The sequence below is a fragment of the Poeciliopsis prolifica genome, unplaced genomic scaffold (assembly GCF_027474105.1).
Source record: "Poeciliopsis prolifica strain line A6 unplaced genomic scaffold, Auburn_PproV2 SCAFFOLD014, whole genome shotgun sequence".
NCBI classification, from domain to species: Eukaryota; Metazoa; Chordata; class Actinopteri; order Cyprinodontiformes; family Poeciliidae; genus Poeciliopsis; species Poeciliopsis prolifica.
The window spans coordinates 11,200,614-11,220,999 of record NW_026562389.1 but is presented as its reverse complement, the minus strand read 5'-3'; the positions used below and the strand labels follow the sequence as shown (position 1 = coordinate 11,220,999).

General features: G+C 43.5%; 2 protein-coding genes across 3 annotated transcripts in view; both read right to left on the bottom strand.

Moving 5' to 3' along the window:
* Positions 1-1,096: 1,096 nt before the first annotated feature.
* Positions 1,097-14,882, bottom strand: tor2a (torsin family 2, member A). 2 transcript variants are annotated; one of them, XM_055039953.1, is made up of 5 exons: positions 14,723-14,882; positions 13,485-13,750; positions 13,164-13,339; positions 4,518-4,645; positions 1,097-3,541 (listed from the first exon to the last, which is right to left on the bottom strand). In XM_055039953.1, the coding sequence occupies exons 1-5, from the start codon at positions 14,844-14,846 to the stop codon at positions 3,297-3,299; spliced, it is 939 nt and encodes a 312-aa protein (XP_054895928.1). In that variant the 5' UTR covers positions 14,847-14,882; the 3' UTR covers positions 1,097-3,296. The 2 variants fall into 2 exon arrangements, with proteins under 2 accessions (XP_054895928.1, XP_054895929.1); XM_055039954.1 differs by having other exon boundaries at positions 13,164-13,336.
* A 1,254-nt stretch (positions 14,883-16,136) lies between these two features.
* Positions 16,137-20,386, bottom strand: part of sh2d3cb (SH2 domain containing 3Cb) — a 38,016-nt gene continuing 33,766 nt past the window's right edge. Inside the window, exons 8-12 of the mRNA XM_055039948.1 lie at positions 19,994-20,109; positions 19,516-19,687; positions 18,880-18,991; positions 18,590-18,796; positions 16,137-17,695 (exon numbers count right to left, since the gene is read on the bottom strand). Of these exons, the coding sequence (XP_054895923.1) occupies positions 17,526-17,695; positions 18,590-18,796; positions 18,880-18,991; positions 19,516-19,687; positions 19,994-20,109 (777 nt within the window). The 3' untranslated portion in view covers positions 16,137-17,525. The remainder of the gene's footprint in view (positions 17,696-18,589; positions 18,797-18,879; positions 18,992-19,515; positions 19,688-19,993; positions 20,110-20,386) is intronic.

Here is a 20,386-nt window from a genome sequence, read left to right as displayed (position 1 = left end):
CCTGGGGGGCGGCCGGCCGGCTGCTGGAATTTGAAGTGAGAGCTTGGGCCGACCCAAATGACTGCATGCACAAAAAAAGGATTTAACTCTTTGTCCCAATTGCCCTGCTAGAAAAAACAGCACAAGACCCTGAAACAGCCCCCCCCCATCCCACCCTCAACCATGACCCACTCACCCCCTGTTCCTGCCCCACCCCCCCCCCCCCCCCCCCACCTTCCCTCTGGCCCCTACCTTCCTCCTGACCCGGACCGCCTGCACAAAAGACCCATCAGAAGTATCACTGGCCACATTTACAAGTGAAAGAGCCGCAATAATGGAGCGGTTAGCGAGAAGAATGACGAGACAGAGGGGCTCTCACAGATGTGAAGGTGGGTGGAGCGGGGGAGGACTGAGCAGCGTCCCATTGTCCCCCCAACACTCCCAACACCTCTGATGGAAGACAGGAAGCGGCGAGGAATTAAAGACGGAACCGGGCTGAAGTGGGTCTGGAAAATGTATTTTTTCTGTCCAGGTTGAGAAAAGGAAGAGAAACTTCCAGAGCAGGTCGACTCCCTGCTGAGAGCGTGTGAAAATCAACCAGAGGTCACCGAGGCGTGTGTGTGTGTGTGTGTGTGTGTGTGTGTGTGTGTGTGCGTGTGTGTGTGTGGGGCAGTCAGCCTATCATCAGCTGGGTGTGTTTTATTGTTGTGAACCGAGATGGTGACACATAGCAACAGCAGCTGGGGTGAGACCTCAGAGCTGACCTTTGAACCCCTCCTCTTCCTCGGACCGCCCTGTGTGACGGCGGCGGGCGGAGGCTGATGAAGTCATCACCGCAGGATGGAGAGGCCATGTGGCATATATAGGAGGCAGCAGTGACTTCCTGCAGGAAGGAGGACGACTCCGAAATGTCCACTGGGATGGAAAACCGGGATGAGTTCGCTGGTGAGTCTGGCGCCCCCTAGTGGCCACAAAGTACCGGAGTCTGAACTCTGATACCAAGTTAAAACTAACTTTTGGTATTTTTTTTTTCTAATGATATTATTTTAATGAAATCAGTCGGATTTCTGTAGCCAAGGATTGAGTAAATAACTGTAGATATAAAACAAAAACAGGATATGAATCAGTTTTGCTTTATTTTGCAAAGTTCAAAATGTCTTTTGCATTTTAGCGAAGATGCTTTTGGATCTATACAACTAATAAATGAAATGAAACTGAAAGCAAAACCTGAATGAATACTTTATGTTGCACCTGACATTTCAAAGCGTGACCAAACATGGCCCCCGGACCGCACTTTGGAAACATTCTGTTCTCAAACGATGATTTATTTAAGACACTGAAGAATCATTTCCTTCTACACTCAGTTCTGAGCTGTAAACGGTTCAATCAGAAGGAAACACACACACACCCACACACACACAACAGATCAGAACGGGCAAGCATATGAACAAAACTGACAGGTAAACTCTTCCTCACCTCATCTTCCACTTTTGGCACAAAAAGGTCTTTGCTGCCCTCTGCTGGCAGAATAGAGATGAGCTCCTAAACGTTTGAATCCTACTTGAGGTATTCTATGGAAGTCCAAAAGGGGCAAAATTAAATAAATAAATAGATCATAGTTTATGGAGTAGACAATTGAATATTTAATTAAATCATTAAAATGCAAACTCATGATAGCCGATACACATTTTTAAAAATGCATTTAATTATTTCATTTAATTGTTTCAATCTGCAGCCACAGTGTTTCAAATCACCATGAAATAATTATTGTAAGTTTGCATTTGTAATGATTTAACTACATTTAAATTGTTTCTAAAAAATATTTAATTACATTTAATTAATGATTTGTTTATTTATTTAGTTAGTTTTGTCCCTTCAGGTTGTGACAGAGTATTAGAGCCATTGAACATAAGAAAAAACTAAAAATAATAAAACTTCCCATTATCATAAAAACATGCAAACTCTCTGATGTCAAAAATTCATAAATCTTAACTAAGAAGTGGTCAATTTTCCATGACTAAAGACATACATTTAAAACAACATAAGTTGGATATTTTTTGACTTTGGAAAGTTAGAAAATTGTAAAAAAAAAAGACTCAAAATGATCAAAAAATCTTTTCAATCAAAACTTTTGTCATTTTTTTGTCAGAAATGCCTGACTTTATAATCTTTAATAATATAATATAAAGGTATAACTTTAATAATGGACAATTGTTATTTTTTGCAAACTTATTCCTTTTGGCCATGAGACAATTTCCAAGTTTTTTGTTGTTAATATGAGAAATTAATCTAAAAAATGTTTGTACTCCTTCTTGGGAAATTATTATTTTATCTTCGACGTCCCGAATACGCCGTCTCATTTCTTCATCTGAATATATTTGGCTCATTCGTTTCCCTCCATCTCAAAACAATATTTCACTGCACATCAGTGAAAATCTGAGCTGAAAAACCGTCTTTTGGTTTAAGCATCTTGAAATTAAAACAGTTTCATTAAAATCTCTGATCCCTTTCAGTTTAATAATAACTTATAAAATAAAGCCATAGAGTCTGTGTTCCTCTGCAAAGAAATCAAAAATCTTCACTGAACCCTGTGAGGCGTCTGAAAACCGACGGACAATTTTCCAAAGCAAAAATAATTTAAATAATAAAATAAGTTGATGACCTGAAGCAGCTGCAGCTTTTTTAAGAGCTGTAGGTTTTGACAGTCGTCTCAGGTTTGGTCCTCGGTAGAAGTACGACGGAGTATTAGGAGAAAAAGGAAGAGTAAATGTCTGCCAAAAAAATTAGAAATTTTGACATTAATTTTAAAAATTTTCTAGAAAGAACAAGATTCTGAGCTCCAAAAGTAAAAAATGTTTGACCTTTGAGACTCAGACATTTCCACGTTTCTTGTACATAATCTCAGCATTTCTGATGTTTTTCTAGCAAATGTTTGACTTTAGTGTTTCTCCAGAAAATTTCAGAAGTTCATCTGAAAACAATCCCAACAAATTTCTCACTATTCAAAGTGAGAAATTTCCAGATTGTCTATTGAAAATTTATGAGATCGATTTTCAAATTTCTGATTTTTTTCCTGGTGAATTTTTGATTTTTTCTGAAATGAATCTTTAAACTTCAGTTTTTTCCTGGTTCAGACCCAGAAGAGGCAGCAGCCACCAAACCCTGATGCGGTTTGTTTCCTCCTGCTGCTTTCTGCCTTCAGACAGCTTTTCCCTCCAGCTACCCATGAGCATCGGGTCGTCGGTTCAAATCCTGGGTCCTGAAAGCGGATCGGAGGCGTTTTCCTCCCAGTGGAACCAGAACCGTCCGGCTGCGGCTTACAGGAAGAAGCTGATCTTTGCAGCGACCGCCTTGCACCCCGTGGTGGAGAAGTAGTGTCCCTCCGCGGGGTCATAGGTCACGTCTCCTCCCACCGCCTCCACCACGTCGCTACGGTTACAGCTGCCGCGCTGGCAGAGCTGCGCGCGGACGCAGCGCTCCACGTGGGTCCGAGTCAGCGGCAGGAAGGGGACGAAGCGAGTGACCATGTTCTGCTGGACGATGCTGGACAGGTAGAGCCCACCTGGGGAGACAGACGAGTTCAGGACTGGATTCACCATCAGAGTCATTCATTCATTACCCTGATATCAGAAAAAACAACACAGACATGTTGATGTGAACATGTTCAGCTCTGCAGCCATTAATCGTCATGACTTCAGTGAAGAAGCTTCATGTTAAAATGCTGTACCAAAATATCTTGATGGAAAGTTTAATGGAAGAAAAAAGGTGGAGAAGGCATGGATCAACCCTTGGCACTGAGCTGAACATTTCAAATATACAAACAAAATATATTTATTAAAATAGAGGTCAGGTTGTCTCCGTTCACACAGAAGTCAAATTATTTTACCCAAATATGAAAAACATCTGACTTTTTCATGGACGTCTGGAAAAAATGGACCAAAGAAAAACGAATCCAGTTTGTGCCACTAAGTCATTTCAGATAGTTTCCAAAGAGTCTGCAGTGTGAGACATTATGTCATAATCCTGCAGCAGAAGATGGTAAATCTAATAACATTCAAATCTCTGTAGGTAAAAACTTATGAATTATCCAAGTTCAGTAATGTACCAACTTCTCAGGTTGATTTAACTCTTCAGTAACATCTGTTTAAACAGTAAAAGCTGAATTTTGTAAAATCATAAAAAGAGCAGAAAAGCTGCTTCATGCTGCTGGTTTCCATAGAAATGATCAGAATATCAGAACAATTAAAAATGACATCTCTGAAATTTTTATACTAAATTCAATTTCCAGTTTAATATTTTTTCCTCTCTTTCTTTCTTTTCTTAAAAAGAAATGACAAATGGCAGAAAATATGATCAGAAACTATCTTTTTCTGAATTCAAAGTCCAAGAAACAGAAGCTGTAAAACAAGATGTCCGCCGTGGGAGTGATGACATCACTCTGGACTTTGGAAACCCAGAGAGAGGATTGGTGGAAAAACAATCCAGACTTTCCTAAACTAAATCTTCAGAACCCAGTGGTCTGCTGGTTCGTCTCTTACTGGTTTTGTTGCTGTAAACCGACTGCTGGACGACGTCCTGCAGGTCAGACGGTTTGATCTCGTCTCTGTCCCGTCCAGCCAGCCGGTTCTCCAGAACCAGCCGGTGTATCGCCTCCTGTCCTGCGGTGCTGCAGACAAACAGAAACCAGGATGCAGGTGTTATCCCAGAAGGAGGCTCAGTATCCGCTGGTCAGACAGAAACATGAACCCAAAGGTCCGTTCAGCCTCCTGACACGAACCGGGTCGGACACACACTGAACAAACCGCACAACAACGACATCATCAGGCAAAAGGTGACAAACAGCTGGAGACGAGATCGTCAGGGAGACGGCCACACCTGGAACCAACAGTACCACAGAGTATCGGTGCCGCCGCAGGTAGAAACAACGGAGGAGACATTTTTCAACAAAACACTCCAGGAACAAGGACATGTCTGTATTTTCTAGCAAATTTTTCACTTCAAACAGAAATTTCCAAGTTTTTTCTTACAAATTGCTGTAATTAATAAATTTTTTGGCAGAAATTTCCTCCTTTTTTCCATCTACGATGGCACTAATATGCCTGTTAAAAGTCTGTCCGTTCTGGTACAACTACATTACCCATGGTGCATCTGTGTTTCCTTTGCTTGTTATCGTTGCACATAGCTGGGCTAGTTTTTTGATCTCATGTTCCTGTGTTACTGTTGTAAGGAGTGGCGTCTGCGGGTGACATCCACCATCAATCCCTTTTTATCCTGTTTGTGTAAAACCTGTGTGCGTTCTATATGATGTAAGTGTGCCGTTTCATATACGATATTGGTGTTTATGTCGATTGTTAGCACAGGAGGTGGGGACATCCTCGTTTTGGCTGCCGACGGTACAGGAAATTATCTGTAATAGTTCAGGTTGTGCTATACTCGGTTATATATATGTCACATATATATTATTGTATTATTATTATTACGTAAAAGTATTTAACACTAACTTGTATTTCTGACAGTTTTGTCATTAGTGTGCTTACATTTTACCGATGGTATTGTAGTGCCCTCTGAGGAGTTGTGTGGTGCTGCATACCATTCTTTGTCGTATACCTATGTGTAGCCGTTCTTACTCGCATAGTTATTAATGTAACTTTATTGTTTTTCTGTTTCAGATAACCACACACACACACATACACATACATAAAACTCATCTACTGTACCACCTTTCATCCCATATTCATCGATGCTTGTCAGTCTACAATAAACCTTCGAAGCTGCATCTGCGGAGTTGCCTATTCTTCTAACAGAGGAAGATTCAATTGATGAGAGATCTGAATTAGTGCCTGTCTGACGCACACAGAGTTCTTACAAATGGTCCTTCGAGCCGGAGATTTCATTGGTTGAATCAACATCATGGCAACATCACCAGACAACACTCCTGAGGAGAAAAGTCACCAGCATAGTCCCCGTCCACGTAGGAACAGGAAGCTTCCTGGACATCTGGCGGAGTATGAACATGACCTATCTGATCCAGAGGAGTCAGAGTTGTCAACAAGCAGCAGCTCAGGAGAATCTGATAAGGATAACAAGCAACGATGGGACAAAATGGAAGAAGTATGGGGCAACATTCTAGCAACAATGAATCAGATGCAAATCACCATGAAGGAGACCAGTGGTGCATTATCCAGGCGTGTGGATCAACTAGAGAGAACATGTAAGTCATGCAGCCCTCTCTTGCCACACAGTCACACTCAACAACATAACCGAGCAGAATCCCTTCCTGCATTCCAATCACAGCCTAGCGGTGTGAACACATATAGCAGTGACGCCAGGGATCACGCTAGGGATCAGTTGAGCGTTGTGACACCAGCAAGGCAGGACAACAGAACACCTGTAAAACCTACTGAGACCAATACAAGATGCTGCATCATTAGATCCACAGCCAGATGAACTTGCAGCACTGCAGCATGTGTTGCAGTCATCACCTGCGTCCCAGCCTTGGATGAACACAGCCTTCCAGCCAGTAGGTCGGTCTGGACCTTCACCTGTTCTACAGTCGAGAGGCCTTCCGGTTCATCCAGAAATCCAGCAAGCATCGTTGCCAGCTCCACCGCCTAGAGTGAGACATGTGATACAGCCTGTTCTACAACCTGACATCCAAGTAGCACAATCCTGCAGATTAAGAAACCCAAATCATATCAGGCTGAGTCTCTCTACAGGCAGAGATACCATCATCAGCAACTACCAAGCCATGCTGACCAAGTAGACGCTGCATCATCATATAACCCCCCAGCAGCCTCTGCCACACCGCTGTATCAGCCATTACAGGGAGCGGCAGCACAACAGAACTGCAGCCAGCTTTATGCAGCTCCATCTGCTGACATTCCCCACCATTATCCTGTAACATATTCATCACCTCCAGATATATATCAAACTACAACTCCCTTACAGTCGACAGCAGAAGTGAATCAGCCAAACCTGATGGAGATGATTGTGGCAACATCATACGGCATCCCAAAGCCTAGACTGGTTACATTCAAATCAGGCAGAGAGAGTGAATTTGCCTTGTTAAAGAAAGGATTAGACAGCTTACTGGGGCCCCATGCACACCTCACAGAGGACTATAAATATCACATCCTGTTGGATCACTTAGAGCATCCATGTGCTCTACAAGTTGCCAGGCGCTATATTCACGACCGTACTCCCTACACTAGTGCAATTCGAGCATTGGAGCAGAGATATGGACAGCCCGACAGTTAATCCAGAGTGAACTCAGCGCTATCCTTAACTGCTCTCCGGTGAAAGTCGGTGACCCTCAAGCCTTTGAAGACTTCTCCCTGGCAGTGTCTAGCCTAGTAGGTCTCCTCAGTACTATGGATGATGTAGCAGCCAGTGAGCTTCAGTGTGGTTCACATGTAGACAGGTTACTCACCAAACTCCCTCCTAGCTATAGAGACAGTTTCATAGAGTACTGTATCACACGTGGTATTATACATACTGGCAGCAGCCGCACGTACAACATGTACGATCTCTCTGAATGGCTTGAACGGAAGTCCCAAGTTCTTCAGCTATCTAGGCAGGCCATTCATTCACAGTCATCGGATAGACCACGATTGGAGAGAAGTAACTTCAGAATGCCTACAGGGACTAAAGCACCGAGTAAGCTACATCCATATATTATGGCTCAGATCCTGCTCAAACACAGCCAAAGACGGACATTAAGGTAGAAGCTGAGAGCCATTCTTCCCTTCCCAAGAAGAAACAGAAGTTTAAGCCATATTGTCCATACTGTGAAGGAACAGAGCATTACCTCAGTGGCTGTGAGAACTTTAAAAAGCTAGACCTCACAGCTGTCGCCACTTGGCTAAAGGATAAATCTAAATGCTGGCGCTGCGGCCGTAAACACACTCCGGAACAGTGCACTCTGAAGAAGCTTTGCACCAACTGTGGAGAACAGCACTTATTAGTGCTTCATGACCTGGCTGAAGCTAGAAGGCAGGACCCTAACATCCTAACTGTGAGTACTCGTAGAGTATATCTGGATCCTGTCAGTCACTCTGGCCGTGTAATGCTCAAGGTTGTGCCATTCAGTTACACCATCAGAAGACATCTCTAGACACGTATGCTCTCCTCGACGACGGCTCAGAGAAAACCATCATACTCCCAGCTGCAATTAAGTTGTTAGGGTTAACACCAGAGAGGAAACATTATCTCTGCGCACCGTCCGTCAAGATGTGATCCAGATAAAGGGAGGCTACGTCTCATTCCAGGTGTCTCCGAAGGCCCAACCAAAACGGCGTTACAAAATCACACATGCTTTTACTGCAGAACAGCTCAGCTTAGCTGAACAGTCCTGTCCAGTAGAGCTCTTGAAGAAGCGGTATCATCACCTACAACAAGTGCAGCTGGAAGGATTCAACCGGATACAGCCTCTGGTGCTAATCGGTTCAGACAATGTTCACCTCATAACGCCGGTTCGTCCCATCAGGCGTGGTCCAGCCCGTGGGCCTGTCGCTATCTGCACTAAGCTGGGTGGGCCATCCAAGGTCCAACAAGTAGTATGCCTACACAGCAGGGAGACATGCACTGCCTGCATACATCATGCCTTTCTCCTGCTGAGGACCTGTATCAGAATGTTCAACGACTGTGGCAACTGGATGCTCCCATACATAGGTATGAGAAGGAAGTCACACGCTCAAGGACAGAGAAGCCATAACCATGTTTAGAGGCTAAGACCATCAGGATTCCGGTAAATGGCGTGGAGAGATATGCCACTCCTCTGCTGAGGAGGAAAGACTTCCCTCAGATGCACGCCCCTTTAGAAGCAGTTAAAGGTCTGCTGAGGTCCACAGAGCGAAGCTGACTAAACATCCAGACCTGGCCTGTACATACAACCAAGAGATCAAGAAGTTGGTTGATTCTGGTTACGTGACGAAGCTGACTCCAGAAGAGATCAACAATTCTACTGAATCTTGGTACGTACCACACCACATGGTACATCATAACAATAAGGCACGAGTGGTTTTTAATTGCTCATTTGAGTTCCAGGGCACCGTCCTCAATAACTACCTCCTGCCAGGCCCTCCTCTGGGGCCTACACTACTGGGCGTACTCCTCCGCTTCCGTCAGTATCCTGTGGCAGTGAGTGGAGATATAAAGGCCATGTTTCACCAGATCCGCCTGCTCCCTGAAGACTGTCCCCTGTTACGGTTCCTGTGGAGAGATGGTGAAACTGAGAGGTTCCCAGATGTGTATGAATGGAAAGTTTTGCCCTTTGGGACAACATGTAGCCCTTGCTGTGCTACGTTTGCTCTTCAGAAACACGTAAAGGAGCACCAAGACACTCATAAGGACATCTATGAATCCATCCATACAGCCTTTTATGTGGACAACTGTCTGCAGTCCCTTTCTGACCCACAAGAGGCTAAGCTGCTCATTGACAGAATGAGAGAGTTGTTATTACAAGGTGGATTTGAGATAAGACAGTGGGCTAGCAACCTCCCTGCGGTGATTGCCCATCTGCCCAGCACGGCTAGGTCAGACAGTTGTGAGTTATGGTTGAACTTCAAGAGTCTTGATCCGCAGGAATCGACTTTGGGTCTCAGCTGGCACTGCCCAACTGATGTTCTGGGATACAAGCATCGCTCGGTGTCCTACACAACTGTCACACTGCGCAACATTTATAAGGTGCTAGCCAGTCAGTATGACCCATTGGGTTATATCTGTCCATACACCACAAGAGCCAAGCTCATTGTGCAGGCCCTGTGGAATACAGAAAGAGGATGGGATGAGCCCATAGAAGGACATTTGCTTCAGTCGTGGGTCGAATGGGAGGAAGAACTGTCTAACCTCCAACATATCATCATTCCCCGCTGCTACAGTTCTCACAGCATCACTGGTGCTACTAATGAGGTTCATATCTTCTGTGACGCCTCTGAGAGGTCCTATGGAGCCGTTGCCTATTTGAGAGTCACAGAGCAACAAGCACACACTCAACCTCCTTCATTATGGCACGCTCAAGAGTTGCACCTCGAAAACAGGTGTCGATTCCCCGACTAGAGCTGTGTGCTGCGTTGACAGGATCCCGACTTGCCAAAGTACTCCAAAGTGAACTCTCTTTACCTCTGCACTCTGTATATCTGTGGACAGATTCTACAACGGTGTTAAAGTGGATCCAGTCCAGTTCCTGCAGATACAAGGTCTTTGTTGGGACTCGGATTTGTGAAATACAGGAGTTGACCCTCTCAGAGCAGTGGGGATATGTGAACTCTAGTGAAAATCCAGCTGATGACATTACAAGGGGAAATCACTGTCAGCTCACCATCTCCAGCCGCTGGTCACAAGGCCCCCACTTCCTTACACAGACTCCAGACGCCTGGCCGAAACCTCCAACAGAGTCTACAAATTGTGACAGTGAAGAACTCAGAAAGACTGCTTTCTGTAGCTTCACATCCACATCTCACAGTCTACCAGATCCTACACAGGTCACATCGTTAGAGGACCTGATTCTGGCCACCCACCAATCCCTGACTGGGGCGGCTGCTACATCCTTCACTGCTGCTGAGCGTCTAGAGGCAGTGAATCAGCTGCTTCGCTCTGCACAGAAGGATAGCTTCCCAGAAGAGGTCCAAGCCCTTAAAGCAGGTGACGCTGTGCCCTCAAGCAGTCGGCTCAGTGCTCTCTCCCCCTGAATATGACAGCATCAGTGGCTTAATCAGAGTTGGAGGCCGCCTACGACAAGCTATCGATATGGACCCTGATAGCATCCATCCGATTTTGTTAGCACCTGACCATCCATTGACCCGTCTCATTATAAAACACTACGATGCTCAGCTGTTTCACCCGGGTGCAGAGAGACTCTATGCAGAGATAAGGCGCACTTATTGGATTCTCAGAGGTCGGCAGGCCATTAAAAAACACCAGTATCAGTGTGTGGACTGTAGGAGATGGCGTGCTTCACCTGCCACACCAAAGATGGCGGACCTTCCATCAGCTCGTCTGAGACTCTACAAACCGCCATTTTGGTCTACAGGTGTAGACTGTTTTGGACCGTATCTAGTTAAGATTGGACGTCGCAGTGAGAAACGATGGGGGATTATTTATAAATGTCTGACCACTCGATGTGTTCACTTGGATCTCCTCCCTAGCCTCGACACCAACTCTTTCCTGATGTCGTTACGCAGATTTATTGCTCGCCGAGGAAAACCGTACGAGCTATGGTCTGACAGAGGCACCAACTTCAGGGGAGGCCACAAAGAACTTCAGAGCGCTTTTGAAAATATGGCCCCAGTGTTACAACAACGGTTAGCCGAACAGATGATCCACTTTAACTTCAACCCGCCACAATCTCCTCACTTCGGGGGCACCTGGGAGAGAGAAATTAGGTCAGTCAAATCAGCTTTACAAGTTATCCTTAAGGACCAAGTTGTGGCAGAGGAAGTGCTTCTAACAGCTCTCATAGAGGTTGAAGGCGTTCTTAATTCTAAACCTCTCGGTTATGCATCCTCTGATGTGGCGGACCCGGATCCCATCACGCCAAACCTTCTACTAATGGGGCGGCGAGACGCAGGACTACCACAAGTAGTATATGGTCCTCATGATGCCCTATCTAAAAGGAGATGGCAACATAGTCAGGTTATCAGCGACCATTTCTGGAAACGTTTCATCCAGAACTACCTTCCAGACTTCATTTGAGACAGAAATGGAGGACATCTACAGGCAATACCACTGTGGGACAAATAGTAATGATTGTCGATTCCAATCTTCCCCGTGGACTCTGGCCTGTTGGAATCATCACTAAAGTTTTCCCTGGGACGGATGGTGTAGTTCGAGCTGCCGAGGTGAAGGTCAAGGACAGTTTCTACATCCGACCGGTAACCAAACTGGTGGAGCTTCCGGAAGTGCCTGCAGATTCGGATCCTCCTTCGAACTGACAGCCTTTGCATGTGTATTTGCTTACAAATACAGGGGCGGCTGTTAAAAGTCTGTCCGTTCTGGTACAACTACATTACCCATGGTGCATCTGTGTTTCCTTTGCTTGTTATCGTTGCACATAGCTGGGCTAGTTTTTTGATCTCATGTTCCTGTGTTACTGTTGTAAGGAGTGGCGTCTGCGGGTGACATCCACCATCAATCCCTTTTTATCCTGTTTGTGTAAAACCTGTGTGCGTTCTATATGATGTAAGTGTGCCGTTTCATATACGATATTGGTGTTTATGTCGATTGTTAGCACAGGAGGTGGGGACATCCTCGTGTTTGGCTGCCGACGGTACAGGAAATTATCTGTAATAGTTCAGGTTGTGCTATACTCGGTTATATATATGTCACATATATATTATTGTATTATTATTATTACGTAAAAGTATTTAACACTAACTTGTATTTCTGACAGTTTTGTCATTAGTGTGCTTACATTTTACCGATGGTATTGTAGTGCCCTCTGGAGGAGTTGTGTGGTGCTGCATACCATTCTTTGTCGTATACCTATGTGTAGCCGTTCTTACTCGCATAGTTATTAATGTAACTTTATTGTTTTTCTGTTTCAGATAACCACACACACACACATACACATACATAAACTCATCTACTGTACCACCTTTCATCCCATATTCATCGATGCTTGTCAGTCTACAATAAACCTTCGAAGCTGCATCTGCGGAGTTGCCTATTCCTTCTAACAGAGGAAGATTCAATTGATGAGAGATCTGAATTAGTGCCTGTCTGACGCACACAGAGTTCTTACAATGCCGTCGTATTTTACCCTGGGATGGTTGAAAGGCAAACCAAGAAGAAAAAGAGACAAAACTTTGTTGATATTCTGCTAACTTTGAAAAAAAAAACCACTATATCGCAATTGCTTTCTATTATATGAGAAACGTAATTAACATCGCGTGAATAAGTTTGTTCATGTGATAAATTATAAAAAAACATGCAGCACCATCATCCTCTAACTACTTCCTGTCTTCTTCTTCATGGTTTCCACCAGTAGTAACATCTGTTTGTCTGTGTTTCCGTTACAGTTTTACTTTGATAAATAATGAAAAACCACCTCATCCTAGCAGCAAAACTTTTTCACTGAAAGACTTCAGTTTTTTTAATGGGCGTGATTCCATTAGGCTAATTTATTTTCAAGATACCAACTTGTGTAATTTTATGGTGAATGATTGTGGGTCTGGTGTCCAGGCTACCTTATGAAGACGTAGATGGCCTTCCTGTAGTTGGTGCGAAACACGACGTGGGACGGACCCAGGAAGGGCTCCAGGACGTCGATGAGGCCTGCAGGCATCTTCTCCATCTCATCGAAGATGAAGACGGAGCGCCCGCACGCCGTCAGGTTTCCCTTCACCCAGCTCTTCAGCTCCTTCTGCCAGCAGACACACAGCTTCAGAACCAGCAGGTTCTGGGACAGGTAACTAAAACTAACTGAATTAGACAAACACAAAGTCAAAAAGCTAAATTATAATGAAGAACCCAGAGCGGTTCTGCAGCCTTGGCTCAGAGCGACCCACCCGGTATTGAGCGACGCGCTCGGCCGAAGGGAAGTGGAGCGTGGGGATGAACTGGTGGATGAAGGGGCTGCTCATGGCCGAGCCGTACAGGTGGTTCCCCAGCATGGTGCTGACCAGCGTCTTCCCGGTCCCAGAGGAGCCGTGGAAGGACAGAACCAGGGGCCGATCCGGGTTCTTATTGAGGAGAAACCTGGAAACTTCCTCTGCGACCAGGTCCTGGGCCAGGTGCTGACCGAAGACATTCTTGTACAGATCCCACTCCAAGTCTTCTCATCACAACACAAACAGGTTAATGCTTAGACCTGGTATTTATTATTATTATTTAACCTTTATTTTAAATAAAGGTTAAGTAATCAAATACATAAAACCTTATCGGCCAGAATTGTGTCATTTTTATAAGCAATTCAAGCCACAGGTTTTTATTTAGGAACAACATGAAACTAATATTTTAAAGTACTAGATAGACGTGTCACGATTACAAATAATAATAATGTTGTTTTGAGACCATTTGCACAGAAAAACGTTGAGGCAGTTTCCCTCAGTCCAGATGTTTTGTGGGATCCCAGGATCCTCTGGATTCCCAGGATCCTCTGGATTCCCAGGATTCCCAGGATCCCGTCAGACTGACAACCTTCAGTGCTGTTAAATATTGACGTTCAACAATAAACTACTACTGAGGTTTCAGACTGACGAAGCCCCAAAACAAGCAGACATTTTCTGCATGAAGCTACTATAGTTTATGTTTTCAAGTCCGGTAAGATATTTAAACGGGTCTCAGAAGAATCTGACATCAATCTTTCCTCTGTAAAGGAGGGAAACACTCAGAACAACAATCCAAGCAATTTACCCTGAGAGCAGACCAGAAGATGCTAAAATGACTTTTCTGCTAGATCAGAAACAGTTAAACTGTTGTTTTCTAAGATCTGGAATATGAACATATTTGGACAGCAGAGCGGACATGAAACAAATACAATATTCTGGACCAAAGAGCCTCACACTGAATGTGAAGCATAGAGGTGGAGGTGTTATGGTGTGGGGATGATTTCCTGCTGTAGGACCAGAACAGCTGAACATTTCAGAATCCGGAAAACGTGACACCGTCAGAAAAAGACCTTTAAGCTGAAGCAGAACATGACGGCGACCCAAAACACACCGGCGAGTCTTTCTGAGCTGATAGCCGTCCTGCTAGCCGCCTGCTAGCATGTAGCTTTAGCTGTAAACAACATGACCAAACTCACCTCTGATGCTGGGCTTGAAGTCGCAGTCGCAGCTGTCGGAGAAGCTGCAGTAAAGCTTCTGGAAGACGCCGCAGGCCGGCCTGGAGCTGAGCAGCAGCAGCAGCGCCGGCAGGACGGCCAGCATGTTGGTTCCCTACCGGAAACCTCCGCCGCTCTGCGCCGCCGCCGGCCGGCTGTAGTTCCTTAAGGAAACCGGAAGTAATGCAGACGCACCGAACGTGTCACTACAGGGACTACAAATCCCAGAGCGACGCGAAGCAGGACACGTTGGAGGCTCACAGTCCAGCTGAGTTTCAACTTCACTGAAAACTGGAGGTTTTTCTGGGCCATCAGAAAACAAAAACAAAATGTCAGAAATTCTCTAGAAAAAACAGAAAAATTCTGAGTTTCAAAAGTCGGAAATTTGAAATTTCTTTTTAAGAGGACGTTTCAGAAAATGTATAAAAAAATCTGGAATATGTTTTAGATTAAATTCAACATTTCATTTTTTTCTAACATTTTTTTGACTTTTGAAACTCAGAAATTTCAACGGGTTTTTTTTTCTAGCTAATCTCTTATATTTTGAGTTTATTGGCAGAAATATTCTTTTTCCTTTCTAAAGACACTGATAGCCATCACACGATTCTTCCTAATAACGATCCAAACTTTTCCACCTTTCAGCTCTTTGGGAGTCAGCAGAAGAGCTGCTCGTGGTTTTGGTCGCATTTCTTTAGTTTTTTACTACAACTCAGTTCGTCAATAAAATCTACACACTAAACTTTGTAGAGATTTAGTCTGTTTTTCAGGGGTTTGTTCAGTTTTATGGCAATATTAAGAGTTTTGTGTGACTTAATCAGTAAACATTCCTGGGAATTTTCTCCCAATTGACCAAGAAACTGTGATTAACATATCAACACATCGCAAGACGTCTCAGGTTTTCTCAGAGTGTAACATGAGAAATAATTAAAAGAATAAATGGAAATATCCTCGATTGTTTGCACCAAATGAACAAAAACATTGTCACATAAATATAACAATAAGAAAGTTAATATTCTGACTCCAAACCTTTGTTTAAAGATAAAAGCACCCATAACTTGTGTCTGTAGCAATGATTCATTTGTTTCATTTATATCTAAAAATGAAAACACAAAATAAATCTTTGTTACAATTATATTATTGTATAAAACACACAATGTGACAGAAAATCTATTTTTGAACAGTAGAGGGCGCTACTTTCAAACTAATGAACTTTATTTTTTAAATTCCTGCAAAAGAAAACAAGACAAAGATTTTTATCTTTTTGTAAACTGGCAGCAGCATTTTAGAGCAACAGACTAAAAATAATCCAGTGATTCTGGAGGAAGTTTATTAAAACCTTTAACATCCATAACAAAGATGGAGAAAAAAAATAACGCAGGAAACTGTTTTAATAAGGTCAATTTTCAGAGAGGAAAATGTTATTTATTCACAGTTATCACAGTTATAATACAGATAAATATTAAGTGTAGGATTAAATAAGTTCTTTGTACATGTGAATTATTGCAGTCAGAAGCTGCTCCCTCAAACTGATACTACGTCAATAGATTTAATAAAATTAATAGTGAAGATGGACAGACATTGTTTGGTCCAATATGTAATGAAGGTCCAGCCTTCAGGCAGACTAAAGCATTTCTACACTGCAGACAAAGGTTCAGCATTAGCTTCCTGTAGTCCCAACAGAACCAGGATCTGGACCCGGTTCTGTTGGGACGACAGAACCGGGTCATCTTATCTGCAGTTCTCACATTTCACACAGACATTATATTTACAGCCTGCTGCACGGTCTGAAGTCCTGGACTCTTATTCTCTGCTACCGATGGATGATAAAAGGAGAAGATAAGAGTTTGACCTCACAAATTACAGGATTAAGTGTCTTAGTTGGAGTTTTTCAACATAAAAACCCAAATATATGTTAGAAAACACAAAACACATTCATATCACATTTCCTTTCAATAAAAATGTAAATTTAAAGACAATTTGTGCTGTAAACCTTAATAAACTTTTGTTATCAAACATTCATTCTCCTTCAGGTTTATGTCAGCGAGGTTCACATAAAAATGCTTCCAACTGTATAATCTGTTACATTTAAAGTGTATTCAACCCCCAAAAACACATTTTTTGCTGATAAACTCTTTAAATATATTCTCACGGTTTGTATGTAAAGTTTCTATGCGGATTTAAAATGTTTTTGGATAAATTTGTTCAGTTCTGCAATGTTTGGAGAGCGACACTGGCTCAGTGCTGCCCCCTTTGGGTTGAACTGTGGTCACTGCAGTTTAATTTTCTGATTGGTTACATTGGTGCATTTTGGTTTAGTTTTAAAATGTAAATACTGCATTTTAAAACAAAAAGTTTTAAAATGTTTATTGCATAAACTTTTTTAGTTTATGCAATAAATTACAAAGACATATCAAAACAACCAAAATAATACAAAAAAATCCATTTTGGTTACTGAAGTAACATAAAACTGATATAAGTAGTTACAAACCAATAAAGATATTTAAAAACAGTTCTAAAAAATTAATGTTTCTACAATAAATTGTCCCGTTAACTTTTTGTTTTCTTCTGGAACCTTTTCAGCTCAGATGACGTCTGTAAGTTTCTGAAATGTTTGTGTTGCCAATCAAATTCGCTCTTTAGAAATGCCCACATTGAGACGCCCTCAAACTTTTCTGCAGTTGTCAGGGAGCGTGTTGATGAGGGTTAGTTGCACTTTAAAGTGATTTGAATGGATGTCAGAGAATCCACCATTAGAAGCCAGCTGATCAGCTAAACGTCTCTGGGATCAGCGTTGTCTGTTCGGCGGTTCCAGCCGGTTGGACAAGGCGGTCAGCACCTGGTCGAACTTGGAGTATCTGAGGATCTGGCTCTCCTCGGCTCCCCTGCTGCCCCACAGCAGCCTCATCTGGAAGTCAGTGAGGAAGATCTCCCTGACCTCCGCCTGCTCCTGGAAACCTGGAACATCACGGTTCACCATGAGCTCACGTCGGTCACAACCGTCTGGTTTCACTTTGACACTTTGAGATGCTGCAGCCACTGAGAGGAACTCAGGGTTTCCATATTTTATGTTAAAAAAAATTCAGATTTTTTTTTTGTCTTTTGTTATGCTTGAGCAGACATGGAAAATGTCTGCTCATGCATACATTGCTTGAGTATATGCTCAAGCAAAATACTGCTTATTTGCAGGAATACTGATTTTTGCCTCGACTACACTTTAGTTTTTGTTCTGATTTTGAAAAAAATATGCATCTGTAGGTGAATCCCATCGGTCAGGTTTAGTCCACTTTAATCCACCTCTAGTTTGTTCGCCTTGAAGGTCCAGTTTGTTTTTGCAGGTGTGAAAACCGAATTGAACCAAAACCATCAAACTCTGGTTCGGTTAAAATGCACCTGTGAACATCATGGCTAAAACCTGACATAACTCCATTTTTGTTTGCATTTTGTGAAGAAGGAAGTTGTGCTCTGTGTCTTTGTCAGTAGTTCTTGGTGCAGCGCCCCCACAGGCGAGGAGGGGAACAGGAAGGTTGCTCAAAGGCTTTGGTTGGTTTGACTCAGTGCAGTGAGAAAGAAGCACAGAAGCTGGAAATGGAACAAATTTAGCACCTAGTCAATCAGATTAGCAGGTGTGAAAATGGCCTGAATTGCTTTTGGGATTCCCATTAAATTATGTAATACTTATTCAATGCCAGCAGGTGGCAGTGATGTCCACATTAAGTACATCAACAGAAGGAGAAAATGAGCATGACTAAAGCAGATCGAGGCTGCAGGTTTGCTTAGGCTGCTGCCTCTGTGACCCGACCCGACCCGACCCAGTGGAGGTGGCAGGACCAGAACTCTCCAGGTTCTCACCCTTTAATTTGCTCTTGGCGTTGGAGTGATAGATCCCGCCCAGCTGAGCGATAGTTCTCGCCGCCGTCAGGTGGAGCATGACCACCTCCACGCCGACCTCCGCCGTCTCCCACGGCTCCGACGCCTCGCCCACCGCAGAGCTTTTCTCCAGCAGGGTGAGGAGGGGCAGGACGTGGGGGAAGGTGGTGCTGGACAGCGGACAGCTTTCTGCAGGACAGACACACCCAGAGCGTCAATGCATAATTCTAACTTTACTTCACAGAGTAAAAGAAAAAATATATCTATATTACCTCGTCCATCATTCAGGCTCCTCAGAAACGGCCGCAGCGTTTTCTCGTAGAGAATGGCGCCCTCTGTGTGTCGCTGTCGTAACGTCATCCAAGTCTGCTCCAGACGAGAAACCTGAGGAACGTCAAAAACCACACAAACAGAAAAATATGCTTATATAACTTAATTTAGATTTTTTTGGGGGTGGAAATCCAATTTTTTTGCATGAAAAAAAAAGAGATTTGGGATGTTTTGGGCTGCTGAGTGAGTTTGGCCTCAGACAGGAAAGAAAGCAGCAGTTTGATGGATTCATGGTGGGAAATTAATCACCTTCTGCTCTCCTCTCTTCCTGCTGCATTTGTTTTAAAATGCTTCTTAATTTTAGAGCAATAAAGAGTAACATTAAGGATCACATGTGGCACCTTTCACACTATGGTCTGGCTTTCCAAACTAAAGCAGATAGTTAACAGCAGATAGTTTAATTATAGAATCAATCTATGTATCTTTACAAGCAGAGATAACAAGGTCAGAGTTCAACGTTACTCATTGTGTTTTATTCTCTGTGTGTAAGAGCTAAACACTCCACAACTCCCAACTGTCTCCATCAGTAAAGGTTAGCAAGCCGCAGCGTTAATGCTGACCCGGCCCGTTCCTCTCACCTGCGGCAGCTCCAACGCTCTCATGACGGCGGCGAAGCCGAACATGTCGCCTGTGGTGGTCTTCAGCTCGGCTGCGATCTGGATGACTTTATGCAGCAGGGCGGCCCGCTCCTCCGTCGTTCCCGTGCATCCCAACACGTTGACGGCCAACATGGTGGCCATGGTCTGAAACCTGCAGCAACAACCTCGTCAGAACTGGGAAGCAACTGAAACGGTTATGCAAAGGAATATCTTTATTCCTCTGGATTCCTCATAATTCTCAAATATGGAAAAACTTTCCCAAAGTATAAGCAGTTTCAGGATTTAGAAGGTTTTTAGTTTTGTAAACCACAATGACAATATTGATCAGAATGGATGACTGGTTGGATGTTGGTTGTATGTTTTTTGTGGATCCTGGTTGGATGTCTGGTTGGATGTTTTTTGTGGATGCTGGTTGGATGCTGGTCGGATGCTGGTCGGATGCTGGTCGGATGCTCGCCTCTCCAGCAGGTCCAGTCTCAGCTGCTGTCCCTGCGGCAGCGTCAGCAGCTCCATCCCTGAATTTGCTCCCATTTTGCTTCTCATCTCTGCAGTCACATCCAAAATTCTCGCCACCTAGAAACCAAAAACATGTTGGATCACAAAAATGCATAAAAACACCGGAAACAATTATTTTCTTCTCACGTCAAGAAAATAATTGACGTGAGACATGCTTCATAATTCTGCACCATAAACCCTTCACACTTTTTGCATTTAGTTACTAGAATAAATGACCAACCAAAAAAGAATCTGATTTCAGCCAAAAATTGGAATTGACCAGCAAGCTGTGAGAACGCGGCCCATGTAAAAATTGAACATGATTGTTAGTTGATGTCCAGTGGGTGGCGTGGCG

Bases quoted from the DNA above. Each gene is read 5' to 3' on its own strand.
- tor2a (XM_055039953.1), bottom strand. From the start codon at position 14,846: ATGCTGGCCGTCCTGCCGGCGCTGCTGCTGCTGCTCAGCTCCAGGCCG. The intron at 4,646-13,163 runs GTAGCCTGGACA...GTTTGTCTGCAG, and splicing joins GCCATCTACGTCTTCATAAG to CACCGCAGGACAGGAGGCGA. The intron at 3,542-4,517 runs GTAAGAGACGAA...CTGTCTCCCCAG, and splicing joins GGTTTACAGCAACAAAACCA to GTGGGCTCTACCTGTCCAGC.